This window comes from Cygnus atratus, chromosome 3 (genome assembly GCF_013377495.2).
Source record: "Cygnus atratus isolate AKBS03 ecotype Queensland, Australia chromosome 3, CAtr_DNAZoo_HiC_assembly, whole genome shotgun sequence".
Taxonomy (NCBI): Eukaryota; Metazoa; Chordata; class Aves; order Anseriformes; family Anatidae; genus Cygnus; species Cygnus atratus.
In genome coordinates this window covers 70,975,011-70,998,823 of record NC_066364.1, presented here as the reverse complement: position 1 = coordinate 70,998,823, position 23,813 = coordinate 70,975,011, and the positions used below count along the sequence as shown (strand labels likewise).

The 23,813-nt window shown below is 36.5% G+C and overlaps 1 protein-coding gene across 6 annotated transcripts in view; it reads left to right on the top strand.

Annotated features, from left to right (window-relative positions):
- The window catches only part of UTRN (utrophin), a 370,686-nt gene extending 347,089 nt beyond the window's left edge, over window positions 1-23,597 (top strand). For all 6 annotated transcript variants that reach the window (XM_050709839.1, XM_035538805.2, XM_050709840.1 and 3 more), the window contains 7 exons: window positions 285-350; window positions 7,685-7,843; window positions 8,214-8,457; window positions 14,636-14,744; window positions 16,200-16,286; window positions 19,858-19,880; window positions 21,418-23,597. In XM_050709839.1, coding sequence (XP_050565796.1) covers window positions 285-350; window positions 7,685-7,843; window positions 8,214-8,457; window positions 14,636-14,744; window positions 16,200-16,286; window positions 19,858-19,880; window positions 21,418-21,426 — 697 coding nt within the window. In that variant the 3' untranslated portion in view covers window positions 21,427-23,597. The remainder of the gene's footprint in view (window positions 1-284; window positions 351-7,684; window positions 7,844-8,213; window positions 8,458-14,635; window positions 14,745-16,199; window positions 16,287-19,857; window positions 19,881-21,417) is intronic.
- The last annotated feature ends 216 nt before the right edge of the window (window positions 23,598-23,813 follow it).

Genomic DNA, 23,813 nt, shown 5'->3' with positions numbered 1-23,813 from the left:
AACATCTCTAATTTTGCCATGAAAGTTGTGGTGGTGCTAAAGAAAATTATACTAGATATAGAAAATATGCTTGTTCCTTGGCAAGTATAATCAGTTAATCATACCACAAGTGTCTCATGAAAGTCCTCTGGATTAGATATTTCTGTCAGCCTACAAGTTTATTCCTTTTCATGTGTACCAAGATTGCAATATCTAATCTGTTTCTAAGAAATGTTCTTCGCAGTGCCTCTGTTTAAATTATGCAGCATGGTCTCTGAATGTCATGGTCTTTCCCTGCTTTTCAGGCTTGCCCAGATGGAAAGGACCAACGGTTCCTTCCTCACGGACAGCAGCTCCAACACAGGAAGCGTGTAAGTAACTAATGCTCATTCAGGCTGCTTAGGAACCCGGGTTAGTGCTGTCAGCTATAATCCTTTCAAAGTTGTAGCACAGGATTTAGCCCTGGTGAAAGAAGCAAATGAGTATGACTCCGGGAATGCCTGCCTAAATTTCGTTATTACCAGTATCAGTTGTATAAATGGGTGGTTCTCATTTGGTGATGTAAGGGAACTCTACATTTGTCAGCTATTCTCCTTCAAAAATGAGGGTATTCATGTGACTGGAAAAAAAATATATAGCTCTATAGGTTCTAGTTTGTGTGCATTTCCTGTTTTTATCATAGTATAAAAGAAAAGAAATCCTCCTATGTCGAAGTGGGCAATGACAATGGGTCAGTAGCTTTTGCTACCTTCCAGGACCGTTTTCTTCTTTTAAAAAAACTTATCTGTATTGGAGGTTATACAGAAGAGCGTTGCTGCTGCTTGCTTAGATTTTAGTTCACTGGCTGCTGGTCCATCTGTTTGTACTTTGGGATATATACACAGTCCTACATTAATTTTATCAAGGCTGTTGTGACATTTTTATTGTAAAAGCCTTCATTAAAATGAATCGATGAACCTGGAAAGCATAAAACCCTTTGAATTAAATATGATTATTTTCAGTGTTAACATACATGAAAGTTTCAACCTCCCTGTATCACCTGTTCTGTTAATTAAACCAGTGTAGTAGGTCCCTGCCTCTTTTAAGTTATTAATGAAAGTAACCAGCTTTTTTAAAGAGGAAATTGTTCCTGTTCAGCTCTAGTTAGTTAGAAAATGTTGTTGTTGTCAGTATACTTTCATTTACTGTTTTGAAATTTAACCATGAAATAACTCTACCTATTAACGTGCAAACAATGTGAGATTTAAAATATTTTGCTTCAGAGAAGCGCTTGTGATCACCTTTAAATTTGTTTCCTCTTTCCTGTTTGATTAACTCTAGTTACAAAATTAATAAAACCTTTTTCACCTGCAACAGTTTTCATGTGTTTCTGTCATTGGTAGCTTCACCAAAGACAGAAATGCAGCCAAACTATTCCCTTTTGATTTCCTGTCCCCCCCCCCCCCTCCCCCCCCCAAAAAAAAGGGGGGGGAGGGACGACAACAAATATAAGTATTAACATAAAACACAAATATAGTGTCATTTGTTGTCATTGAGTTGTTATTTTGGAATTAATGAGCCTACAGATGTACAAAGACCAAACAACCTTCCATTCCAATGGTAAAAAGGGATGCATATGCTTAATTTCTATTGGCAAGTCAGCTGTTGATTTTAAATGTAACTTTTCCTTTTTTCACCTATAAAAATAACCTTTATTGTAAGAAAAGGAATGAACATGGTGAACTTGTGTACCAATATGGGGGGAGAGACTTCCAAATTTTGATCTCAGTCCTGATGTCAAAAGAGGAGTGTTACACACAAACTATACGGAGATTCAGAGGCCTAAGAGGACAAGAAAGTAACTTTTTTACCTAATGGCACCTTTTCTTTTATTTGCAGATAATATTTTGTACTTCTGTTAAGGTACATGGTGAAGTACTCACAAAATTCTAAAAAACAGTCATTTAAAGCTTGGGCTTGCACTGTTGTAGGGAGATACAGAGCTATGAGGTTAGGATCCCAGTTTGGATCATAAATCTCCTACAGCTGGAACATTGAGTATCTAGTATTATAGCTCAGCTCTATTTTTATTGTTTAAATGTTTGACATTAAAATATGCATGCTGTAATCATCCCGTATAAACTGAAGTAGAAGGAGCAATTTGGAACTTGGATGCACGTTTTTTAGCCCAGAGGCATCTGCTATCTGAGTCTATCTGAGCAAAATCTCATTGATATTCTTTTGAACCTTTAGGAGATTATTACTGATTTTAAAAGCAAATTCTCTCTTCATAATTGTAGTTCTGTTCTGTGATCTTATATTTTTTTTTTGGTCCTCGTAGTCCCATAGTTTACTGTGGCCCTATAACAGAAACAAAATTGCTCTTAGTATTAGAAAATTACTGCTTTGGCCTTGTCAGGTTAGCAAGTTCATCAACAATATGTTTAATGAACTTCATGCTCCAGAGGGTATGTATAAGAAGACTTCTACATTTGAATGACAATCGGAGAGCTTCTGCTGTCAGTTAAACATTGTTTTTTTGCAGAAATGTTCTGCAATATGCTATTTGCTAAAGACAACATTCTTCAAAGAAATGTCTTCTTTTTAAATTAACCTGTTGTCTTGAATGTAATTATGACAATCTTTAACTCACAAAGGTTTTATGCACCCCACAAGGGTGTGTGATTTCCATTAAAATACACATTTTCCTCAGCTGGAAAAAATATCTGTAGACAGCAAAAAAGACTCTCTGTTGTAGTATGTCTGTTCTCTTAACAATAAAAAACAACAACAACAACAAAAACTAATGCTGTCATGCATGAATTTTCTGATATAAATACACTGAAGAAAAATATTTTTTTCATGTAGTCTTCATTATACATTATGGAGTTCTAAATATTTAGGCTAGACTGTTGTGATGAGTTTTCTTTGCCTTTAAGTCATGCAAAAACATCTATATTCATAAAGCAGACTGGCCTTTTCATAAGTGAAGATGGACACAAGGAAAATGAAGACTTTGCAGCAAAGAATGATAAATAGTATTCCTAATGGAAAGCCATGCCTCACAATTTGACAAATCATGGCGCAGGAGAATGAAAAGACAAAAAATGTTAGAAAAATAGTAGAATGTAGCTCTCATTCCTGTAATGTATGAGCTATATTATCTAGCCCATACTGAAGTTAATTGGATTGAGTTGGATGTAATATAAATAATTTCTGTATAAATGCAAATGTTTAATAGCTATTTTCTAATTAATGCCTTTACTACCAGTCATCTTCATGTCCGCAGTGCTTTTGCTGATCCCACTTTACAGTCAGCTGAAGGCAGTGTTGGAATATATCTGACATCCCACTTGTTCAGGAGCTATGCGCTTGGGTGCAGGGGTAAGAGCAAGCAATCAACAGCAGTGGTGCTTTCAGCTGGCACTGCCACTCAGTGTGTTGCGAGCCAAACTGAAGTCACAGTATACCGCACCTGAATACTTTGACGTGGTGTAAGTGCTTAAAAGGCAACTTGTTGCAGTGGAAGTTAGTTCCAGATTAAAGACAAAGAGAGGATTTTAGAGAAGTGCCTGATCCTTATTCTAATATATGTTACAGCATCAGTAGGTCAAGATATGCTTTATTTGGACAAGTATATGGTCATAGGTATGAGAAAAATAGCACAGGAAAAATGAAAGTGATGGAGGAAGGAAGATCACAAATGTACTCTTACTATATAAAATCCAATTTAGCAATTCTTTTAATTGGATAAAATAATACACTGGTGAAAAGTGACTGTCAAGAAATCTGAATTTTTCTTTCCACAACTCAGTCTTGATGAAGAGAAGTAAATTGCAACATTTTTTCATCTCTTGCTTCTCCCACATATCATGCATCCTTTGGAACAGACCTGTTGAAAACATATATCCACAAAGAATAGAATATTTCAAATGACATTTACCCTGGCTCTCCTAGTTGGGGTGTTCTTTGCCTTTGAGGTGTACTTCTTTCAAGTCTGACCTTCTGGTTTGTCATTTTCACTGCTTTCTTGAATGCCAAAATGCTGAAAAGGACCTGCAGTCTCTGCTCTTGAAGGACTGGTGTGTAGTTCTAGCCTTTTCTCAAAGCACAGAGGGTCTTCAGGAGAATAACCACCAAGAGAGGATGAGGAATTTATTTTGATGTGGCGCTTTCATTTTGGTTGCCGATTGCTGTGTCCAGCCAATTCTAACATAGAATAAAGTCCTGGATTTCTCAAAATTCAAGTATTTCCATGCTACAGAACACATCACTCCCTTACCACTTCACGTCATTGTGAAGCCCAATGTTGGGACTCCTGTGCTACCAATGAATCTGTCTTTCTTATAGTCATGAGGTTTGTTGTTTTGCAGATTCAAGGGGTTTGAACTTTTTTTTGAATCAGTAGTTTTGCAAGACAGGCCAAAGAGTATTTGTTTGTTTTGGTCTCCTTTACTGGACACAATACAGTGAAAAAATATCTAAGCATTTCCTGTGTAAACTCTTTCTTTAAGTGGTTTATAACTTTCATTAAAAAGTTAGGTTACACCTAATGTAAAATCTTGACAGATTTTCAATTTTAATAAATTCAAATATAATAAATCCAACTTTGCAGAGCACTATTAAAAAAATCAAATCTATTTCAGATGACCTACATAGTTGCTTATAAACTAATTCATCATCTTAATAAAGCAGACAGCAGCTTTCTGGTGCCTAATTAAAAGAAGCAGACTAAAGTGCTTTATCAGATGAACCTTTCATGACAGTATCAACAACCTTGCACAAAAGAAGCCTGTATGTGTAGTTACACAAAAAATATTTAAGCAGTGTTTTGAAACCTGCACATTAAATGCATGTTTCCTCTCTGTCCTGTGCTTTAGCACATTGCTTGCTGAAGGTGTGATGTTGTTGGTGCCAGCTCCCTGCTTAGTGCAGCTCTACCAGTTGCAGCGTGCGGCCGCTCTGCACGTTTTGCTGGGCTGCAGAGGCCTGGCTGTGTACCACAGTTTGAAGCCCTAACAGGGGTTACAGCACTTCAGCAAAAACTTGGTTATCAGGAGTAGGGTTTCTTGCTTGTTTTGTTTTTGCTAAGATGGTAGAAGAATGGAGAAGTGCCACAGCATTTTCATTACCACATCAGGACCTGGTCTAAACTCCATTAACTACACTAGTCTTTGTTTTATCTTCAATTGGAGTAATGCAAAATAAGAAAGCAAGTGGTTATCAATTTCCCAGAGATCACTCAAAAGGTGTAGAAAGAAAGCAGTTAGAGGCTTTTTTTCTGTAGGTAAGGGGGGAAAAAAATGAGGCAGTGTTCTGTTTCTGTTTCAGTTAACGCAATCACCTGTTCCATATGTTTTTGAGGAACTTACAATCCCGATTATGTTTTAATTGTATAGCTGTATTGAATGAAATAAATCATTACATTTATTTATTTGCATGGGAAGATTAATATTGTGATTTCTTTTCATGACTAGACTACAGCCAAGAAATGTAAGAAATAAGTGAATATATTATTTCCTATTATATATATGGATCCTTATATATAAGGATATATAATATATACAAATACATATATATTATACGTATGTATTTCTCTGTTAAAAACAGAGGAACTCACTAATGAGGTTTCTTTTTCACTTTTCCATGTAAACTTTCTGCCAGCTAGTAGTTAATCAGCAATGACAAGATGAGGGAAAGTGTTATGCAACCAGGGCTTTGTGGAAGGAACTTCTCATACCTGACTATTTTTAACCTTTATATCATAAATGAACCTGTGTGGAATAGAATGTCACGCGCTTTAAAAGTGGATAGAACTGTCACAGGAGATACGGGTTTTTAATAATATTCTTATTTATTTATTTCTAATGTTACTTGTTGCACATTTATTTGATTGAAAGTCTAGGCTCGGTGACAATTCAGAAGGCAATATGATAGCTTTGGCTAGATAGTGAATAGTTTTTCTTGAGAAGGAATCGTTCAGTGTCATTCTACCATTGGATTAGCCTTCAGTAAGAAGTTTAAGTACTACTGCAAAGAACCAAATCGCTTTTCTGCATAACAGAACTGCAGGAGTCAGTGTTTAATAGATCGGTGGATATTTTGGCTTGCTCCTAGTAGTGGTGAAGATTTTGTATGGGTATTGATGTAGTGAGATATAAAAAAAAAAATCTTAGTTCAGTAGCAGAAAGTAAAGTCTTCAATTATACAAACAGTATGTTTGCAACTCTTGTTTGTTCCTGCCATATGCATTTGCTCTAGTTCAGCTGTGCACCCACAGGTTTCGAGAACGGATGAGTGCCTTTACCCAAGAGCTTGATTTTATTTTTGAGGAAAAAACACAATACATTTGCGTCTTCCATAAAGCACCTGATGTGTTTTACTTGTACATGCGTTTATTTATAGGTTATTTTTCACCACAGACAAAACTTCTGTTTCATCCCGGAAATACATTTCTAAATAACTGTTTTTACTATTTATTCACCTGTACTTTTAGATATTTCATGATGTTAAATTGACTGACAGGAAGTAAAACAAAAACAAACAAACAAACAAAAAACCCACAAGCAACAGAAAACTCTTGAAAAGCTCCATTTTTAATATAAAAAATAAATACTTTGTATAGATCAAACTTCCAATTCGTCATATGTGCTTTCAAAAGTAGTACTTGAGGATATTTATGTCAGACCACAGTCAGTTGAATGGCAGAATTCATAGCTACTTCTTTTCAACAATAGTATGAAAAAGCTCAGCACAAGAAAAAATATTTTCAAATATGGAAAGCTCTCTTTTCTAAGTAGTATCTGAACACGTATGCGTATATACCACTCTTGTTTTTCTCTCTATTATTGATCATGCCATACCTGTAGAAGATCTTTAGGATGAAGTTTGTAGGCACGATACTTCACGTATAATAAAGTATGCAGCTTCTGCTTTGTAGTCAAGTAGAGAAATGAATTTAAAGGAGGGTTTTCTTCAGCAATCGTATTGCTATGATTCAGCAATAGTCTCTCCTAAAAGCATGAATAGCATGTTTTTCTGCTGATGATTTATCCTTCAAAGCAGGCATGCAAACTATTGTTAGGACGTTGTATCTTTCACTATCTATCAATCTCACAGTACTATGGAGAAAAGCCAGCAACTGGGGAAGGAAGGCACACCTATAAAAAGGCAAACGTATTTGGACGTTATAGCATAAAAGTTTCAGGACTTCTGTATCTTCTCACCAGAAGGTAATTTCTATGCGAGTCAGGAGGGAGATGGTGTTATAAATTATTTTATTCCAGAATCTGTAAGGAGAGGGATATCTAACAACAGATAGCTTCTTTGGTTTTATTTATTTTTAAGGCATTTCAAGTCAGTTATTTGCAGTTTATATTCTCAGTTTCTTGCTTTCAGTCCTTCTTTCTGAACCACCAGCAGCATTTGTTCTCCATATATACATTCTGGTCTTTTTCACTACTACCGATCAATCTTCTTTCTCCTGTGCATTGTATGTTTATGTGTGTTTTGCAGCATTTTTAGAAACAACTCAGAAGAATTTGAATACAATTTGCTGAGATACACATATAATACTTATACCGTAAATTCTGGCAGGCTTAATTCCTACTCTCTTAGTCCTTTCTCATAAACAAACAAACAAAACCCCTCAGCTTGACAAAGTTGTTTGCTCACATAATAAATGTGTTACTGCTCTGTCTTTATCTGCATTGTTTTGTTGCTCTAGAGAGGACGAGCATGCCCTTATCCAGCAGTATTGTCAGACACTGGGAGGAGAGTCACCTGTGAGTCAGCCACAGAGTCCTGCTCAGATTCTCAAGTCAGTGGAAAAGGAAGAGCGGGGAGAGCTGGAGCGCATCATTGCTGACCTCGAGGAAGAGCAAAGGTGTTAAAAGCGTGCTATCTGGTGTCTGAATTGTCATCTTATTGTTTGAGCTATGCATTTACTATGTACGGTTGTTGGAGCAGATGAGAAGAGAGACAGCTAGGAGTCATGATTTTAACAAAACAAAAAAATCAGTCAAGGCGTATGTCATGCATAGCCTGACTCTGTTAGCTAGAAAAGTGTGAATCTGTGATAAAATACCATAGGTTCACCTCTACTTTGTTGTGTAGGTTTTTTTCATAAACTGCAAGTCAAGACATTGTCTTTGTATGAGCTGCTTGTGTTCTCTAGTTGGAGGTAATGGTAACAACTGATTGAAGAAGTTTTTTAATTGTTGATTGTTTCAACATTCTCCTCTTCAATTTACCAGGAGTCTGCAGATAGAATATGAGCAATTAAAGGAGCAACATCTTCGGAGAGGAATAAACCCTCTTGCATCACCTCCTGACTCTGTTGTGTCACCTCAGCATGCTTCTGAAGATGCTGAGCTCATTGCTGAAGCTAAACTCCTGAGGCAACATAAAGGTCGCCTGGAAGCAAGGATGCAAATATTGGAAGATCACAATAAACAATTGGAGTCTCAGCTTCACCGACTACGGCAGCTACTTGAGCAGGTAAATGTATATTCATATCTTTCCTGACATGTTTCTTCTGCGTGATGAATTTCTTGGAGGAGCAAAGGTGGTAGAATTTTACCGCAGATATTTCATCACATTAGTTTGCTTTGTTGCACTCAGTCATTTCTAGGGTGAAGAGGTGTTTTTCCTACTCTCTGTTGTAAACTATTGTGAAAGTCAAATGAGCACAAAATGATACAAGTGCTGGAGTGATATTGGTAACTTATGAAACAAGTGCAACAGTTTTTTCCAAATTAAAAAGCAGAGGGAAGAAAACACATACCCTACTCCAAGTAGTGCTACCAATCACACCCTGTATTTGACTTCAGCTTTCCAGTGTGTCCTTAAATTATTTGTTTATTGCCATGGTTAGTCACTGAAACTGTCTTAACATGCCAAAGATATGTCTAATACGCAAAGGAGCAATTAATTCCATTAAAAAGTCCCATTCTTGAGTAGCATATTTAGAACAATAAGCTACATCAAACTTGTCCACTTAGAGATAAATGTTGCAGGCAAGAGCCTTTTAGCAAAAGCCCGTAGCTAGAGATTGTAGGTTTCCTTTGTTGGGAGAGAGAAATGTTTATTGAACTTGGAAACCAGATTACAAAAAACAAACAAACAAAAACACAACAGCAACTTCTACAAGGTGCTGTTTGAGAGGTTAGTTTGTACTACATTGTGTGTGGAAGCTTGAATGATGAAGATAAATTTGTATGAATCTTTTTCTCATAACTAATTATTGTCATTGGGTCAGAGTCCAGTCAGGCAAATGATTCCTTCCTTCCATGAATCAGGTGACTGGATGTATGTATTAGAGGATTTAACTAAGATAAGAGACAGGCTGCATAAAACAGGTATTAGAATGGCCTAAATTCCTGATGTAGATAGTACTCCTTCTCCCCACTAGTTTTGGCAGAATAGCATTAAGATGCATTTGCTCCAGTGGCTTATGTACCCCTTTAGCTGAATATTTTTGTTGTTGGTGGTGTCATTCTGGCATTTTCAATCAGTATTTGAGTAGCTTAAATATTTAACAAGGACAGTGATTGGTGCAACTGTTGATAACAATAATTCATGAAGTAAATATCTTGGCAACTATAACCAAGACTAGGTGTTTCAAAGAATGGTTTAAAATCTTCAAAGAAACAGCTGTGGAATAGAAACCCAGAAGTTCTGCCAAACCCACAGACAGTTTCAGTTTAGTGCTTACAGCATGAAAATGCTCACCCTTTAAAACTTTTCTTTTCTAATGTAGTTGTGGCTAATCTTATTAATAATACAATTTTGTATACTTTTCAGTACCGTTGTAACATTCTTAACAAGATCTCTAGGATATGCATTTGTGTTGTGGGGGTGAGAACAGCAGCATTTTCTTCTTAGCATTCTGCCTTTTGGATTTTTCTGGGCATTCTGCAGCTTTTGATTTCTGATAGGGTAAGGTAGAACTAAAATGACCTTTTGCAATATTTTTGATTGTTTAAACCTTATGTGCTATATTCTGTTGCTCTTTTGCTTCCTGTCTGAAATCTCCCTCCTCTTTGGGAGTCATGGTGGGCTTCTCATTGCTCCATGTGCCCTTCCCAAAGCTGTTCCTATTTCTCTTCTCTCCTCTCCTAACAGAGTGGCTGGTATTAAGTCAAGTATTTCAGAAGGTCGGCATTATTGCTTTTATAATATATCTGTGACTTTTCAATATGGCTTTCTAAACACATCCTTACTTTATTATTTAGTGCTTTTTTGACCTGCCACTAAGCAGATATTTTTGCAAACTGTCTCCAAGGATGCTGAAGCTACTCCTGAAGAGGATTCAGAAATTATAAATAATTTCAAATTTTCAGAGTGTGTTCTTTGGAACTTCTTTATATTGACATTAATACAGTTTTGAAGCAGCACTGTATCATGTTACTGCCCCCTTTAACTTTCTGGAAAAATGACCATTCTGCAGCATTTTGCAGTGGCATGTAGGCCGTTCACAGTCTATGGAAGTCATTGCATTGAAGATTGTCATAAGTCCAAATGTCAAAATATATAACTGTAATTCCTCTAATAATAATTACTGGTATTAGAGGACACCACTATCTATCTTACAGCAATTTCTTTGCCATGACTGGCATTTCATGCTATCTCAGTTTCTCTCTCTGTCAAACAGCAAGTCTATTTCTTCTCTCCACTCAGCCTCCTGACTCTTGTTTACGTTAATAACATGCCACTGAATCTAAAATACTGGGACTTTTTTCTCTAAGAAATACGGCGTGATTCTATCTGCATACCAATATTTGGGTACAAAGTTAATGAAACTTAGAAACTTTCCTACAGTAACTGTTTGAGCATTACAAGGTGTTCCTTAGAGAGCACCTTTAAAAGAAATGTGCATGCATCCTCACTGCACATTTGCCTACTTCTGGTCACAATTCTGAGATTAACATACTATTTTTATTTTAGCAAGCCCAAAGGATTGGGAGCTGTCACACAGTGTTGTCATTTTGTCCGCCTGATTGATTATACTGCCAAAGAAGAAGGTGAAACAGAACTGGCATGTGACAGCATTGTTACCACAATTTTATGTTAATCATATAGAAAAAAAAAAGAATCCATTTTTACTTTCCTTTATACAGCCCTTTTAGATACTGTTCGTGCAAAATAGAAGTAAGGCCCATTATGAAGGGCATTTAAAATCTACGTGGATTTTTCTTTGCTTGTCTGAACAAATGAAGTGAGGTTTCGTATTGGACTTGATATTGAAGTTAATGGAAGCTAACATCATCTGTCAATGGATATATGATCAAACTGAAGAAAATGTAAATAGGGGCTGCAGCTCCCTCTCCTGCTAAAAGCAGAGGAGTTTTAATAAAAGAGAAAGGGGTGAGCTTTTTATGGTGTGTTTTTTTGTTGTTGGTGGTGGTGGTGGTGGTTGTATGTTTTGGTTTTGTGGCTGGAAGAATAAGCCTTGAACAAGAAGAAACACCAGCAATGAATTTGGAAAGAGAATTTGCCTGCTTGAGGTTTTCTGTGAATTCAGAGGTTGGGAGGGGGGGAAGCTTGCCTTTTTATTTTTATAATACTAAAAGCAACAGAAGTCAAGGGAATAACTGCTACAGTTTATCTATCCCTTAACCTACAGTTTGAGCTCTTTCTTGGGAAAGACACCAGCAGGAGCTATAGAGAAGTAAAGCATTGTTGATCAAAATTGGTTAAAATAAGTATCTCCCTTGAAATGCTTTAAAAACCTTCGTAATACAGAGAAATCCCTCAGTTTCAGAGTTTTTTGGAGTAGAACTTATTTGTCCCTTTGTATCTTTATTTGGTTTTGCATAAAAAGAAATTTGTCATCTCTCAGAAACTGCAGTTGGAAACTTTCCCAATGTTTCTGCCTTAAAGATTGTCTGCCAGGTTGTTTTGAATAAGAATGCCTGAACTTCATGATGCCTAGAAGGGGCTGATGATAGAAGTGATCAGATTTTGTGGGTGTTTTTCAACTTGGGGTCAAGTAGCACATGATTGTATTGAGTTTTGATTCTACAAGTTCTTGGTGCTTATTATGTATCCTTAGACAAGAGCCTATGACTTTTCTGTACCTCAGTTTCTTTTCCAGTAAAATTTGAGTTCTCTCCTGGTAAAACTGCTAAATCGTATAAATATAGCTATAGCCTCACAATTATTTTGCATTAAACCTTGTTCAGTACCTGATTATTAAGGTATTTTTCTACTGCAAGAGCCCTTTCCTTGCTGCTCCAAATGCTATTACTCATCTGCTGAACTGTATGGTCTTTCCTGACTTTGGAAGAAAAGGATTTTGGTTTTGTTTGCCTTTTCTTCTTGTTGCAGTCATTGGAGTATTGTAACATCAGTATATTTAGATGAAAATGAAGTCTTTATACATTGGCCTCTGATTAGAAAAGGATGTGTTTAAAAAAAATAAAAATATATATTAAAAAAAATCCAGCTGCAACGTTTTATTCTGACTGCTGCAGCAATATAATATACATCAACGTAAAGTATTCCAGGATGTTTTATTTGCTCTCAGTTAATCCACTATTAGAGTCCTTATGCTCTGTGTTTTGTTTTTGGTTTTTGTCATTTGCAACAGTCCTAAGTGGCACTAAATAACCTTCACTACTAATTCGTCATTTAAGTTTGTAGGCATCTCCTTTCTATCCTAATTAATCTTGACTTTGCAGTGCCCCTTCCTCCCTCAGTCATCTCTGCATCATTTGTTCATGATTTGCTTCTAGAAGGGCAGAAATCCGGCCCATTTGCAAGCCTGCATTTTGGATTATTCGAATTCTCTCCATCCATCTAGTTGTGGCGTGGGCAAGCAGCTACTTTGCTGCCACAAAGTTAGCCACTGAAGCTAACCTTGTTGTTCTATATTGAAGTAACTCAACCCTTGGAGAGTTTGCTTCAGCTCTTTCTCTCTAAACTCTTCTTATACGGAGTTTGCTGGCTATACCGAATTATCTGGGATTAGTTACCCCAGGCTTGGTGCATTTTAAATTGCTAAACTCATTCTACTTAGACCCTGTGACTGGTTGAAGCCTGATAGTGAATAACAAACTACTCAATAGGCATTCACTGTTCATACAGGTGTCTTGACGGTAAAATCCTTGGCTAGCTTGAAAGCATTTCCATTTTTCTTTGTCTTCTAAATGCAGAGCAATCTTTCTTGATTTATTCTTTTACTCAAATCTGAAAGTTGGTATTGTCATACTGAAAGAGAGATGAGATTTGGAGGAGAAAAACAGGTCTGCTGAATGCTCAAGGGAACATTTCCTTCTATTCCTCATCACTGTTTGCAAGAAGAAGTATCTTTCATTGTTCAACAATTCGCAGTTTTTTGTTGAAGTTTTTTTTTTTTAAAAAAAAAACTTGAAGTTATAAAAAATCGAATGTTGCACTTAAGGCTGTGAGCTGCAAAGGAACAAAGATGTGCACAAATCAGTTGTTCTGTATATTCCCTCTGCATTGAGTCTCGTGGCTGTTTTAGACACTTTTTCAGTCTCAGAAAGAAAGTCTTAAAAATAATGTTATTTTGGTATTACTTCTGTATCTGCTCTTGACAGATTTAGTTAAATAATATGCTCTTTAAACTGTTCAGAAGCATTTTGATGATTTGCAGTCAAAAAGATAAATGATAGTGACAACAATTTCAGCTCAGATTATGTAATTGCCTCAGATGTAAATGCCTTTTCACATGCTTCTGGCTTTCCAGAACAATTAGTTTTGGAGCTTAAATATTGTGTAACTCCTCTCTTCTTCAAAGGATTTCTTACAAAAAAGAAGGGAAATGCCTGTGCAAGATCCCTTCCAATATTTCTGAGTTGTTAAAGTGAAGAAGTCTTACAATCTTTTCTTTTGTGTCCGCACACATATACATAATCTCAAGCACATACATGACTGCAGCTAAATGAAATACAGACCTCCAGCGTTTGAAGTTGTTCAGGTGAATTTAGGAATCAGACAGGCTTGCCTACAACACAGTTTTCAAAGTACATAGTTTTCTGGAAATTATATAGTAAAACTTTTTTTTTTTTTTTTCCCCCTATCTGGTATCCTCCGCACTGTTGCGAAGCAACATCAGCAGGAGTGATGGATGATAGCTCCTACTTTTTAGATTTAACAGTTCTCCTGAATCTTGTGTCTTTGCTTGGTATGATTGTGAAGGAGTTTAGTAAAATTGTTTCTGGTTTGAACAGATGTTTTTAAGCATAATCAGTCACCTTAGCAAAGCTTCCTAGGGCAGCTTATCTGACTGCTCTGTGTGTGCATGTATCTGCTGTGTGTGAACATACGTATATGTACATACAAGCAAAGCCAACCCCAGTAATACCATTTTATAGTCTTTTGGTGTAGCTGAACAGAAAGCCTCATCAGACTGTTTGAACCTAAACTGTGTTTTTGTGGTACACGCTTGCAGCTGAACAGTGTTTTTAACAAGATGACTGTTAACTGCCGTCTCATAAGAATTATGCTTAAGTCTAAATTTTCATCTTCAAGTTGTCCCTAATAGTTGTATAGACCTAAGCCAACTTTCTATTGTTTAGAGAGAAAACAAGAAAGAGTACCAAAAAGAAAAGAGGGAAGGAGGGGGGAATCAAGATGACCATATACAAGCCCACGCTTCAATTCTGTAGATATAATTTACGTAAATTACATCTTGTTGTCTTTCCTGTAGCCTGAGTCAGACTCCCGGGTTAACGGCACCTCCCCCTGTGCTTCACCCCAGCATTTGGCCCTCGGCTACCCGCTTGTGCAAGAGACAAGCTCGCAGTTTCATCAGACAGGTGAGTGTTTGATCAGATAACATGCTGTATGAGTCTGAAGGTGATTACTGAATAGTTTTGTTTGCATCTTTCTGAAATGGTTTACCAATAAAAATAAAAAGGAACTGATCTTTGTGATGCTACTGGGAACAGCTGGAGCTGCTGCTTCCCCACACCTGCAAACAGCTGCGGTATCTCAAGGATCCATGTGACGCTGAATTATAGATTTCTGTCACTAGATTTCTTGGTCCCATCCATTTTGAGCTATTGAATTTACTGGGCTAATCCGTCCTCTCTGAATGGAGAATGAGATTGCATTGGAGTGAAACGACCAACAGCTGTTTGTCCTACAGTACATGCATGCAGCCAAGTAATCTGACAGATGCAGGAACAAATATCCAAAAACATATAATCAAAATTTCCTAGTGGCTGCTTCATGTGTATCCTCTGCTCTTCCTGGTACTTTGATGACCCCACCCCTCAAAGGCTTCATATCTTTAGGAATTATTTAGTATTTAGTAGTACAGCCACTGCACATGAGAGGATTTCTCTCTGAAAGATTATTTTAAATTCTCCAATAGCAAAACTCATTAATTCCACTGGGAATTAGCAGAAATAATTATGGACCATTGAATGTTCAAAATTCAGAGAAAAAACAACCAATTTTTCTCAAATTATCTAAGTGTAATTTCATCCCTATGTTTCTTTTCCAGCCTTTGTGTTACAGATTTTTAAAAAAATCTGTGGAAAGACAAAAATTCTCTTGCATACTGAAAAGTTTTCATTCAGCATGGGCATGTGTTTTTGCTATAATTTATCTGAAAAAAACGCAAAACTTCTCTCAGTTTGATGTAATGCAATGGTAGATTTATGAGTGAGGCTGTCTAATAACAGAGCCGGTTGTATTTCCTAACCATTCCACTTGCTAATTTTAATCAGCTTTTAAAAAATATTGTGGCAAGGAGGATTTTAACACTAATGGAACTTCTGCTTCTGATTGAATAAACACTGCCTGAAAGATATTTACTTATTTATTTACAAAAAGAATTATATATTCAGTCTGGAAGTTACATGACAAATCATCTTTAAAAAAAAAAAAGAATACTAATTGAGCAGCTACTGAGTACAATTCCTCCATCTTGATGACCTTTTACTTACCTATAAATTGTCATATATTGGTCCTTGTTGGCACTTCCTTCTAGTTAAATCTTGGGTGCAGTTGTTGAGCTTTAACAACAGAGAAATCCTTTATGCTGCAGATCAGTAATTCAACTTTCACCTCCTCTCCCAAGGCTGGCAATTATCAATGACAGTTCCTGCACGTTAAGTTACAAAGGCTTCAGCTAGTGGTTTCCCTTGAAATGTAAAGCAATATTTAAATGGATGGTTGGATGAGAATGTTTCTCAGAATGTTGTCGACGTTTTCTTTTGTTGTTGTTGCTAATTTCATTGCTCTTTTTGTTGTCATATCTGCAGATGACTTGTTAGTTCCACCTCATGATACCAACACAGATCTAACAGATGTTATGGAGCAAATCAACAGCACATTTCCAGCTTGCTGCTGTAAGTGTAACAAATTATGTCTCTGAGAATAGTATTGAATTCGAGGTGGACTAAAGAAGAAAAAAGTCATTCCCATGGTACCGACTAAGAAAAATCTTCTCTCTGATAAGATTTCTTGTCAAGATATACAAGCTACATAATTCTGTTCTTTAAGGTTGTTCAACATACGCTGTTTGTGAGGGGAGAAAATAAGCTTGTGTTTTAAATGACAATTATTCACTGTAAGAAAAGTCTGTTGCTCCATATAGAATGTTCATCTGTGTCGGCACAAGGGAGAGAAAAGACAGCTAGAGTCCCATTTGCTGCTGATGTAAACCCTATGTAGAACTGAAGTGAATGTAAATTCAGAAAATTTGAAAGCTGCTTCTCTAATATAAATTGAAAGAAATGCTGCAGGCTACGGTAGGGACCATAGCCCAATTCTGAGTCCCCGAACTAATTATTGAAGTAGTTACTAAACTAATTGGCCAGAGGAAATAACCGTTAACCACAGCACATAACATCTTTCCCTACTTAAATACATTGAAAGTTAATATTTTATTAGGTGTATATTAAAGTAAAACCAAGTGGCTTCACATGCATGGCTTTTATCAGCTGATATACATTCCTGTTGATCCTGTTCCTTGCAGGGTGTCACTGCCCTTACAAAAATGAGTAGCTATCTTTCTGGTTCCACCAGTATTTCATATAGATTGGTGGGTTTGGCAGGGATGGGGTGAAGTGACAACTTTGTTATTTAGTGTATTTTTTTTACATACATACATAACGTATATATTTTCACCTTCACATCTTCTGCCTTAGCAAATGAGTAGTGAAATCTGTGATATAGATTCAAACTTAAATCTGTGTTAATCTGATTTAAACTTTAAATCTGTGATATAGATTTAAACTTTCAACAGCTCTTTAAAATGAAGTGTAATAGTGATGGTCAGTTTTAAAATGGTCAGTTTTAAAAGGCACAAGTAAGGGGTAGGTGTTTCTGCCCAGTCCTTCTGGAAGCATTGGAGCTCTATTCTATTCTATCCTGTTTTGAAAACTCAATGAACCCTATTAAAATGCTTCTTTTATCTCTTGTATATACGTTGTTCATGTGTGAAGGACTGCATCAGAGAAGATGCACTTTCCACGTTTTAAGAAAGTAAATTAGTATTTAGCAAAAGATGTTTTGTTTCAGCTATCCCTTGATGTTTTCATTGAGTTCAGTAGTTCATAGCTCATTGCATTATAAAGTAAGGAGCATCTCGAAGCCAACAGCTATTGGAGCTACTTAGGACAACTCAGGGGTGTGTTTTATGTATACGAATAAACAGAAAATGCAAACAAATTATCAATTCTTGTTTTTGCAAATTTCTGTCTGGCATGTATAAGCAGTATAGCAGCTACTGGCCATTTGGCCCAAGTGAATTTACAACAAATTTGTAGAAATACTTTGCCTCCCCCCAGTTGTCAGGGGAAAAGAAAAATAACATCTCTGAAAAAAGTAAGGGTTCTTTCTGCTAATAGCGTAAATTGAAAGTAGTTTAAAATATTTACTTTTTCTGAAAGTAGAAGGGATATTTTCTTGTGCACTGCCAGCATTTTTGTTTAATTTCTGTCTCCTGAATTAAAAGGAGCATAGTGCGCCACTGGGAGCAGGTCAAGCAGAGGCTATGGAGTCTCCAGCCTTAGAGGTTGTCAAAGCTATTGTTGGCAGCAGTTCTGCTTTGAGTGAGAGGTTGCCCTAGATGACCTGCAGAGACCAGCCAATGTTGCTGTGGCTTTCTGAATGAAATTCCATCATATAAATTAAAGGTCACAACAGAAGGCTTTTCATGACTGATAGAGTTCCAGGTCAATCTTTTTAAAGTAGTGATAAAAAAAAATATACTAAAAATACTGCCTGCCAGCCATCTCCAATGCTCCTGAGTCACTCTGCACACTGTTCATCACTTTGTTCTCTATGACTTCACAACAATAACAAAGTACTTAGCATCTTCTCGGGATGCTCTGGATAACTGAGTGCTTTGGCTCCAACAGTAGCTTTGCAATGTTGTAAGTGTCTACTGTAATATTTAAAGCCTCACAGCATAGTGGATATAGTCTTTTCAAAATCTCTGCAAGGTAGGGGCATTAACAGTACATACATCTTGACTTCTTGTTTCTTAATATGGAAGAAACAACAGGGACCAAGATTTGCAGCTGTTCATTGTGGGAGATATTGGGAGGAATGGAGAGCATTGTCAGTATGGGGCCTATAGCTCAGCTGTTTGGCTCTGGACATGCCTGATGGCATGAATCCTAAAGTCGCCTTAAAGAGTGACAAATTGCAAGAGGGTAGGTCAAAAGCTTTCCAGCGTAATGGGTGATAGACGTTCCCCAGAGTTTAGAAATGGGGTTTTGAATTCTCGTTGATTGAACGACAGGGAAAAAAAGAATCCAGTTACATCAGTCATGGGAACGTTCATTTTTGGGTGGTTTAAACCTGTGAAACCTGTGGTCTGTTGAGCCCTGGGAGTTTGTGGACTACTTCCAAAGGATGCTCAAAAAGGGCAGAGAAAGACAAGTTCACATACTGTGCATAATTCTGTGTAGATTTCCCCATGCTGTTAATTGATATTTTTTTTTTGAACGATAAATTGGGAGGAGGGAGTTGTCTTGCTACAGACTGTACAGGACACTTCTGTAAAGTGCATTCGAAGAAATGGGGTGGGAAAAAGTAGCATGAAACTACTAACCCTAGAGCATTCTTGGGTCAGAATCCCATGGGACCCTAAGGAACAGTCACTATTTGTTACTGTTATCGTTCCATGCAAAACATCTTGGGAGAGTTCTGCATAGTCGAAGTGACAGTCACAGTATTTAGGGCTTTTCAGAAAGATGGATTTGCAAAACTTCCCCAATGTAACTTCAAGATAGCCAAGCAAGAGTAGAGAAGGTGTCTCATTTTTTAACCTGTACCATCTGCTTCATCACACTAAAATAAATAAGCAGGCAACTTGCAAACTTGATGCAGTAAAAGAAATGGGGAGAGAACAAATATGTGCTGTTAACACTTGAGGTAAAGGTTCCAATTTTTGTATTCTCTCGTTTTTTTCTTCTTACGTTACAGCCTTTTATCCTCAAAGCAGTTCCTGTTTTAGGTCTCTGACCATTCACTGTCTACTTCCTTTTTGAATGAAAGGTCTGAGATTTCACGGGTATTATTGCAATACAGATAATATCAGTAATATTTAATGGCATACCAAGCTGATCTAATATGATTCATATTTTTGAACAGACAGTAGTATAATAAAGCACTTCTAGGTCTGTATGGTCACAAGTATTGAAAAGGGAAAAATATAGTCTGTATTCATAACACTTGAAATTTATTACAAGAAAACTTGTGAAGAAAGTTATGCCTAGACCATTACAACACACTTGTAGTTAAATGTTGTTGTTTGTGGGGTTTTTTGTTGTTTTTTTTTTTTAAGGTAAAATCTTTCTGTTCTTCTATAGTAAATATTTTCTTTTTACTGCCTTTGTTTTTATACTGCCAAGATGCAGAATTGTGTAAATTTCTAACTTTCTTTTGTTTTTGTTTTTCTATTTGCAGCAAGTTTCACTGGCAAGCCGCAGGTATGAGACATGTTTACGTATTTGCATGGTCATTGGAATTGAAGTTCAGACATTGTGCAGTTCTGGGATGCTGACCACATGGAATCAGCTGAAAATGATTGGGGACAATTAGTTTCAAGCCAGCATCAGTTCTGCAAGATCAAAGCTGGTTCTTGCAGCAACATCCGTATGTGCTTGTGCCTTGGTACCCATAGCTCCAGTTCCATGAGGGTCTATGGATCAAGACCTGCAAAGCATCTTAGGCATTAGATGAAGCTGTCTTCTCTTATAGGGCAACCACTTTACAAACCCAGAGAAGATATCTGGCTAATTTCACAGTTCACAAAAAATGTGGAAATCAATCTGGTATTTAGATACTACCGAGTTCTTGAAACTCTACCTGGTATGAATCATCAGTTAAACTTATTTTATAAGAAAGAGAAATAGGAAAAAACACTTACTATAGGATTTGGTTGATATTAGAGCAAATTTATAACAAATAAGGAACAACATAATCTTGTGTCACTGCAGAGTTCTTGAAAAATTTAATTGCTAAATAAGTCTTAAAGACTAGCACAACTTGCTATGTGCTAGATTTCAGAAGAATGAAGTGATAGGCAGAGTCCATTTACTCCACTAAATTGCTTCACCTTGTCTATTAATCCACATGTTGCAAGGTCAGACCTCCCCAAAGAGAGTATCTAAAAATTCAGAAATATTGCTCAACAAATACTTCCATGGATTGTAATATCTTGTATTAGTAAGATTGCCCTCCCAGACAGGAATTTCTGAAGGGAATGGGATGAATCGTGCCCTGCAGTCAGTGACTCAGACTTTGGGTTTCAGTGTCTTAATAAAGTACACTAGTGAATTAAACTAACATTTTTCAGAAATCCTTCCTGTAAGCAGGCATAGTGATAGCTTTCAGCATTCTCAGTGATTAATATTAATCTTCATAAAAAAGCATTTGATTTTTTAGATGCAGAACGATTCCCAAGTGATCTTGGGATATGCTTGATATATATGATATGATATATATGATGATATATGCGCTTGATATACACCATTCCAGAGCCATTTAAGAAGGGATATTTCCCTGTTTTGCAGAGAACAGAATCCTGAAACAGGAGCCTGGAAATAAGCATCACATTTTAAAGGGATGAGTCCAAATCCTGGTTGTGCATACTCTGCATTTTTACCACTGAGGATTTGGATAGTTTGGATAGAGCAGTAGTTAGCCTACACTTTTTTTTTTCTATGGGTACACAGTAAGGAAAGCATGTAAGTTATATTTACTACTCTGTAGTCATAACATCCTTTGGGCTTTATTCAGCAAGAATTTTAAATGCTGCAACACAGTAAAATGAGGATTCTCTTAACTACATGCCTCAGTGATTTGCTGAGTCTTGTGACAATACATCTAAATTTTTAAAGTATATATTTTTTTGTAAAATTACGCCCAAGTCCTTAACTGAACTGAGTCCAGAGTATTTAGATCTCTCTTTAGAGGATTGTGCATGCTAAACAGTACTGACATGGTTATTTCTCATCATTACAGGCAATGTGAAGTGCTCATTTGGACGTCAACCAGTGCTTCTTGATGTGCAGTACAGCCCTTTTCTACAAAATGCCAATCGCGAGTTCCACTTCATCAGAAGGCTGCATGGGACCTTGGGACATGCTGTTCAATTTGACTGCGTGTTCTACTTGAAATAGTAAAACACTGAATACCCAAAGATGAGGATGTTGTTTTTATAGTATTGTTTTTTTCTTCTTCTTCCCTTTCTATGCAACTGTAAATTAATGAGCAGTGGAGTATTTGTCACTGATTTGTATAAATATACAGCCGCGGGAAAAGGGGCAGGGGCTTTATATATGTTCTTTTTGATAATCGTAAAGAGAACTGCTAAGGAGTTTGGAGCAAAATGTTACATTTATACATTCCTTTCAGCTCTTTGCTTTTACATTGTAAAATATCCTCAGTTATGTTCTCACTCATTTAATATTCTGTATGGATTATTTATATGCTAACTATCTGACCACACAGACTCCAAAATTATTCTTGATTTATTTTCAGGATTGGCATATGAAGTTCCCATGATTTGAATTATTGTTACTGTTTAACTAAACTTGCCATTGAGTACAAGCTACAGTATTTTAACTCCATTAAACAAGGTAAAATCTAATTTCAAGTCATACAATTATCATGCACCAAAATGGTATTTTTAACATTCTTTCAGTTATTTCCAGCCAACACACTCCATTTGGAGGATTATTTTATTAAGCCTTACTTTACTTTGAATCAGGAGATAGCTAAAAAGAGGACTTAGATGATAGTTTAAGTTGTTTTTAGTAAGGTCTAAGTTAGTGTAATCTTGCCCAACTTTGGAGACAAAGCTTTGCTGTTCCCTGCTGTGCCAAACTTGTTTCAAGTTTTGGAATTTACAGTCTGTGAACTAAAGCTCATTTCCGTGAGATCCCCTTCTGATGATCTAAAATACACCAGTCTTTTATCTGCCTCTTGTAAACGAAGAGACAATTAGAAAGCCTTTTCCAATACTATTAGTGATGGAACGTTTTCTTCAAAACTGCAGTGCTCTTAGATGTTATCATATGGCATTGTAATCTTGCAACTCATCTTTATCTTTGAAATCATTTATTTATGTACTTCGAGTAGGGATAATTATGGGAAAGTTATGTCACTGATCAGCTGATCTTTAATTTTAAAATAATCATAAGAGATTTTAATGCCTTCATGGAGTTTACAATGCTGCATGGACACTTGATTTAATTTCAGGCCATACCTTTAATTCGTAAAACTGCATGCAATATATTTCATGTATAGTGGAGAAAAATGATACTATGTTGTTCTTGATTATTACTGAAGAAAAAGAGTCTCAAAATGGTATTGGAAGAGTTATACATTTTGTACCAAAAGATGCTAGAGGACTTTAAAACAGAAAGTCAGGAATTTCTAGTGTTTTTGTGAAGTGGTGCCAACTAGATTGTCCTACACCCACAGTACTTACTCCTGGACTGCTGCTGCTGCTCAAGGAATTGATTTGGGCACAGTGTGACCACATTCTAGAGTTGGCTCCAGTGCCAGTTCTTTCTGAACCCTTTGGCAAATTATTTAACCACTCTGCCTCTGTTTTCCCATCTGTAAAATGAGGATTGATAGTACTTACCTCTCAAAGGTGTTGTAGAGCTTAGTGTCTGAAAAGGTGTCTGAAAAGCTCTATATAAATGTTAAGTGTTATTTTGGAGTGAGTGGAGCAAAACTGTCAGGGAGGGAAGAGAAGATGCTGGCTACTATAAATGCTTCATCTATTAAAAAAAGTAGCATAGTTATTCTGAGAAGAAAAACAAATACATTTTACAGAAGAGGAAAGCCATGACCACCTTTCTACCTCAGACCTATCTTCATGAGTAGTATTGGAAATAGCTTTATAGTCTGTTCTCTGCAAAGTACTTTGCTTTTATCAAGCTTATGCCATTCTCTAAGCAAAGAATCCTTAAAAATAACCCACCAAATAAAAAAAAAAGTCTCATTAGTGAATTTGGTGGCTTTTATTTTTGTTCTGAATATGAGGTTATGTATAAAGTTGTTTTTCTGCCTGTGTTTGTATGCATCCTTTGTCCTCTGCTGCCAAGTAAATGCTACTTCAAACACTACATTGTAACATTCTTCCTCTGAGACAGTAATAAATAAAAGGAATATATTGCAATAAAATAAGTAGTAGTATAAGTTCTTTCAACTTTTATGGTCTTCAAGGATGGCACTTGTCATTGTTACATCTTGTAATTTTCATTCTGAAGAGAACTTATTTTAAAACACCAGTGCTGTATTAGTGTATTTCTACATACTAGCATTTTGGAGTGTGGTTTTCATTTATATAAATGAGATAAAACACTTTTTTTCCCCATGGATCTGTGCATATCTTCTCTAGTATT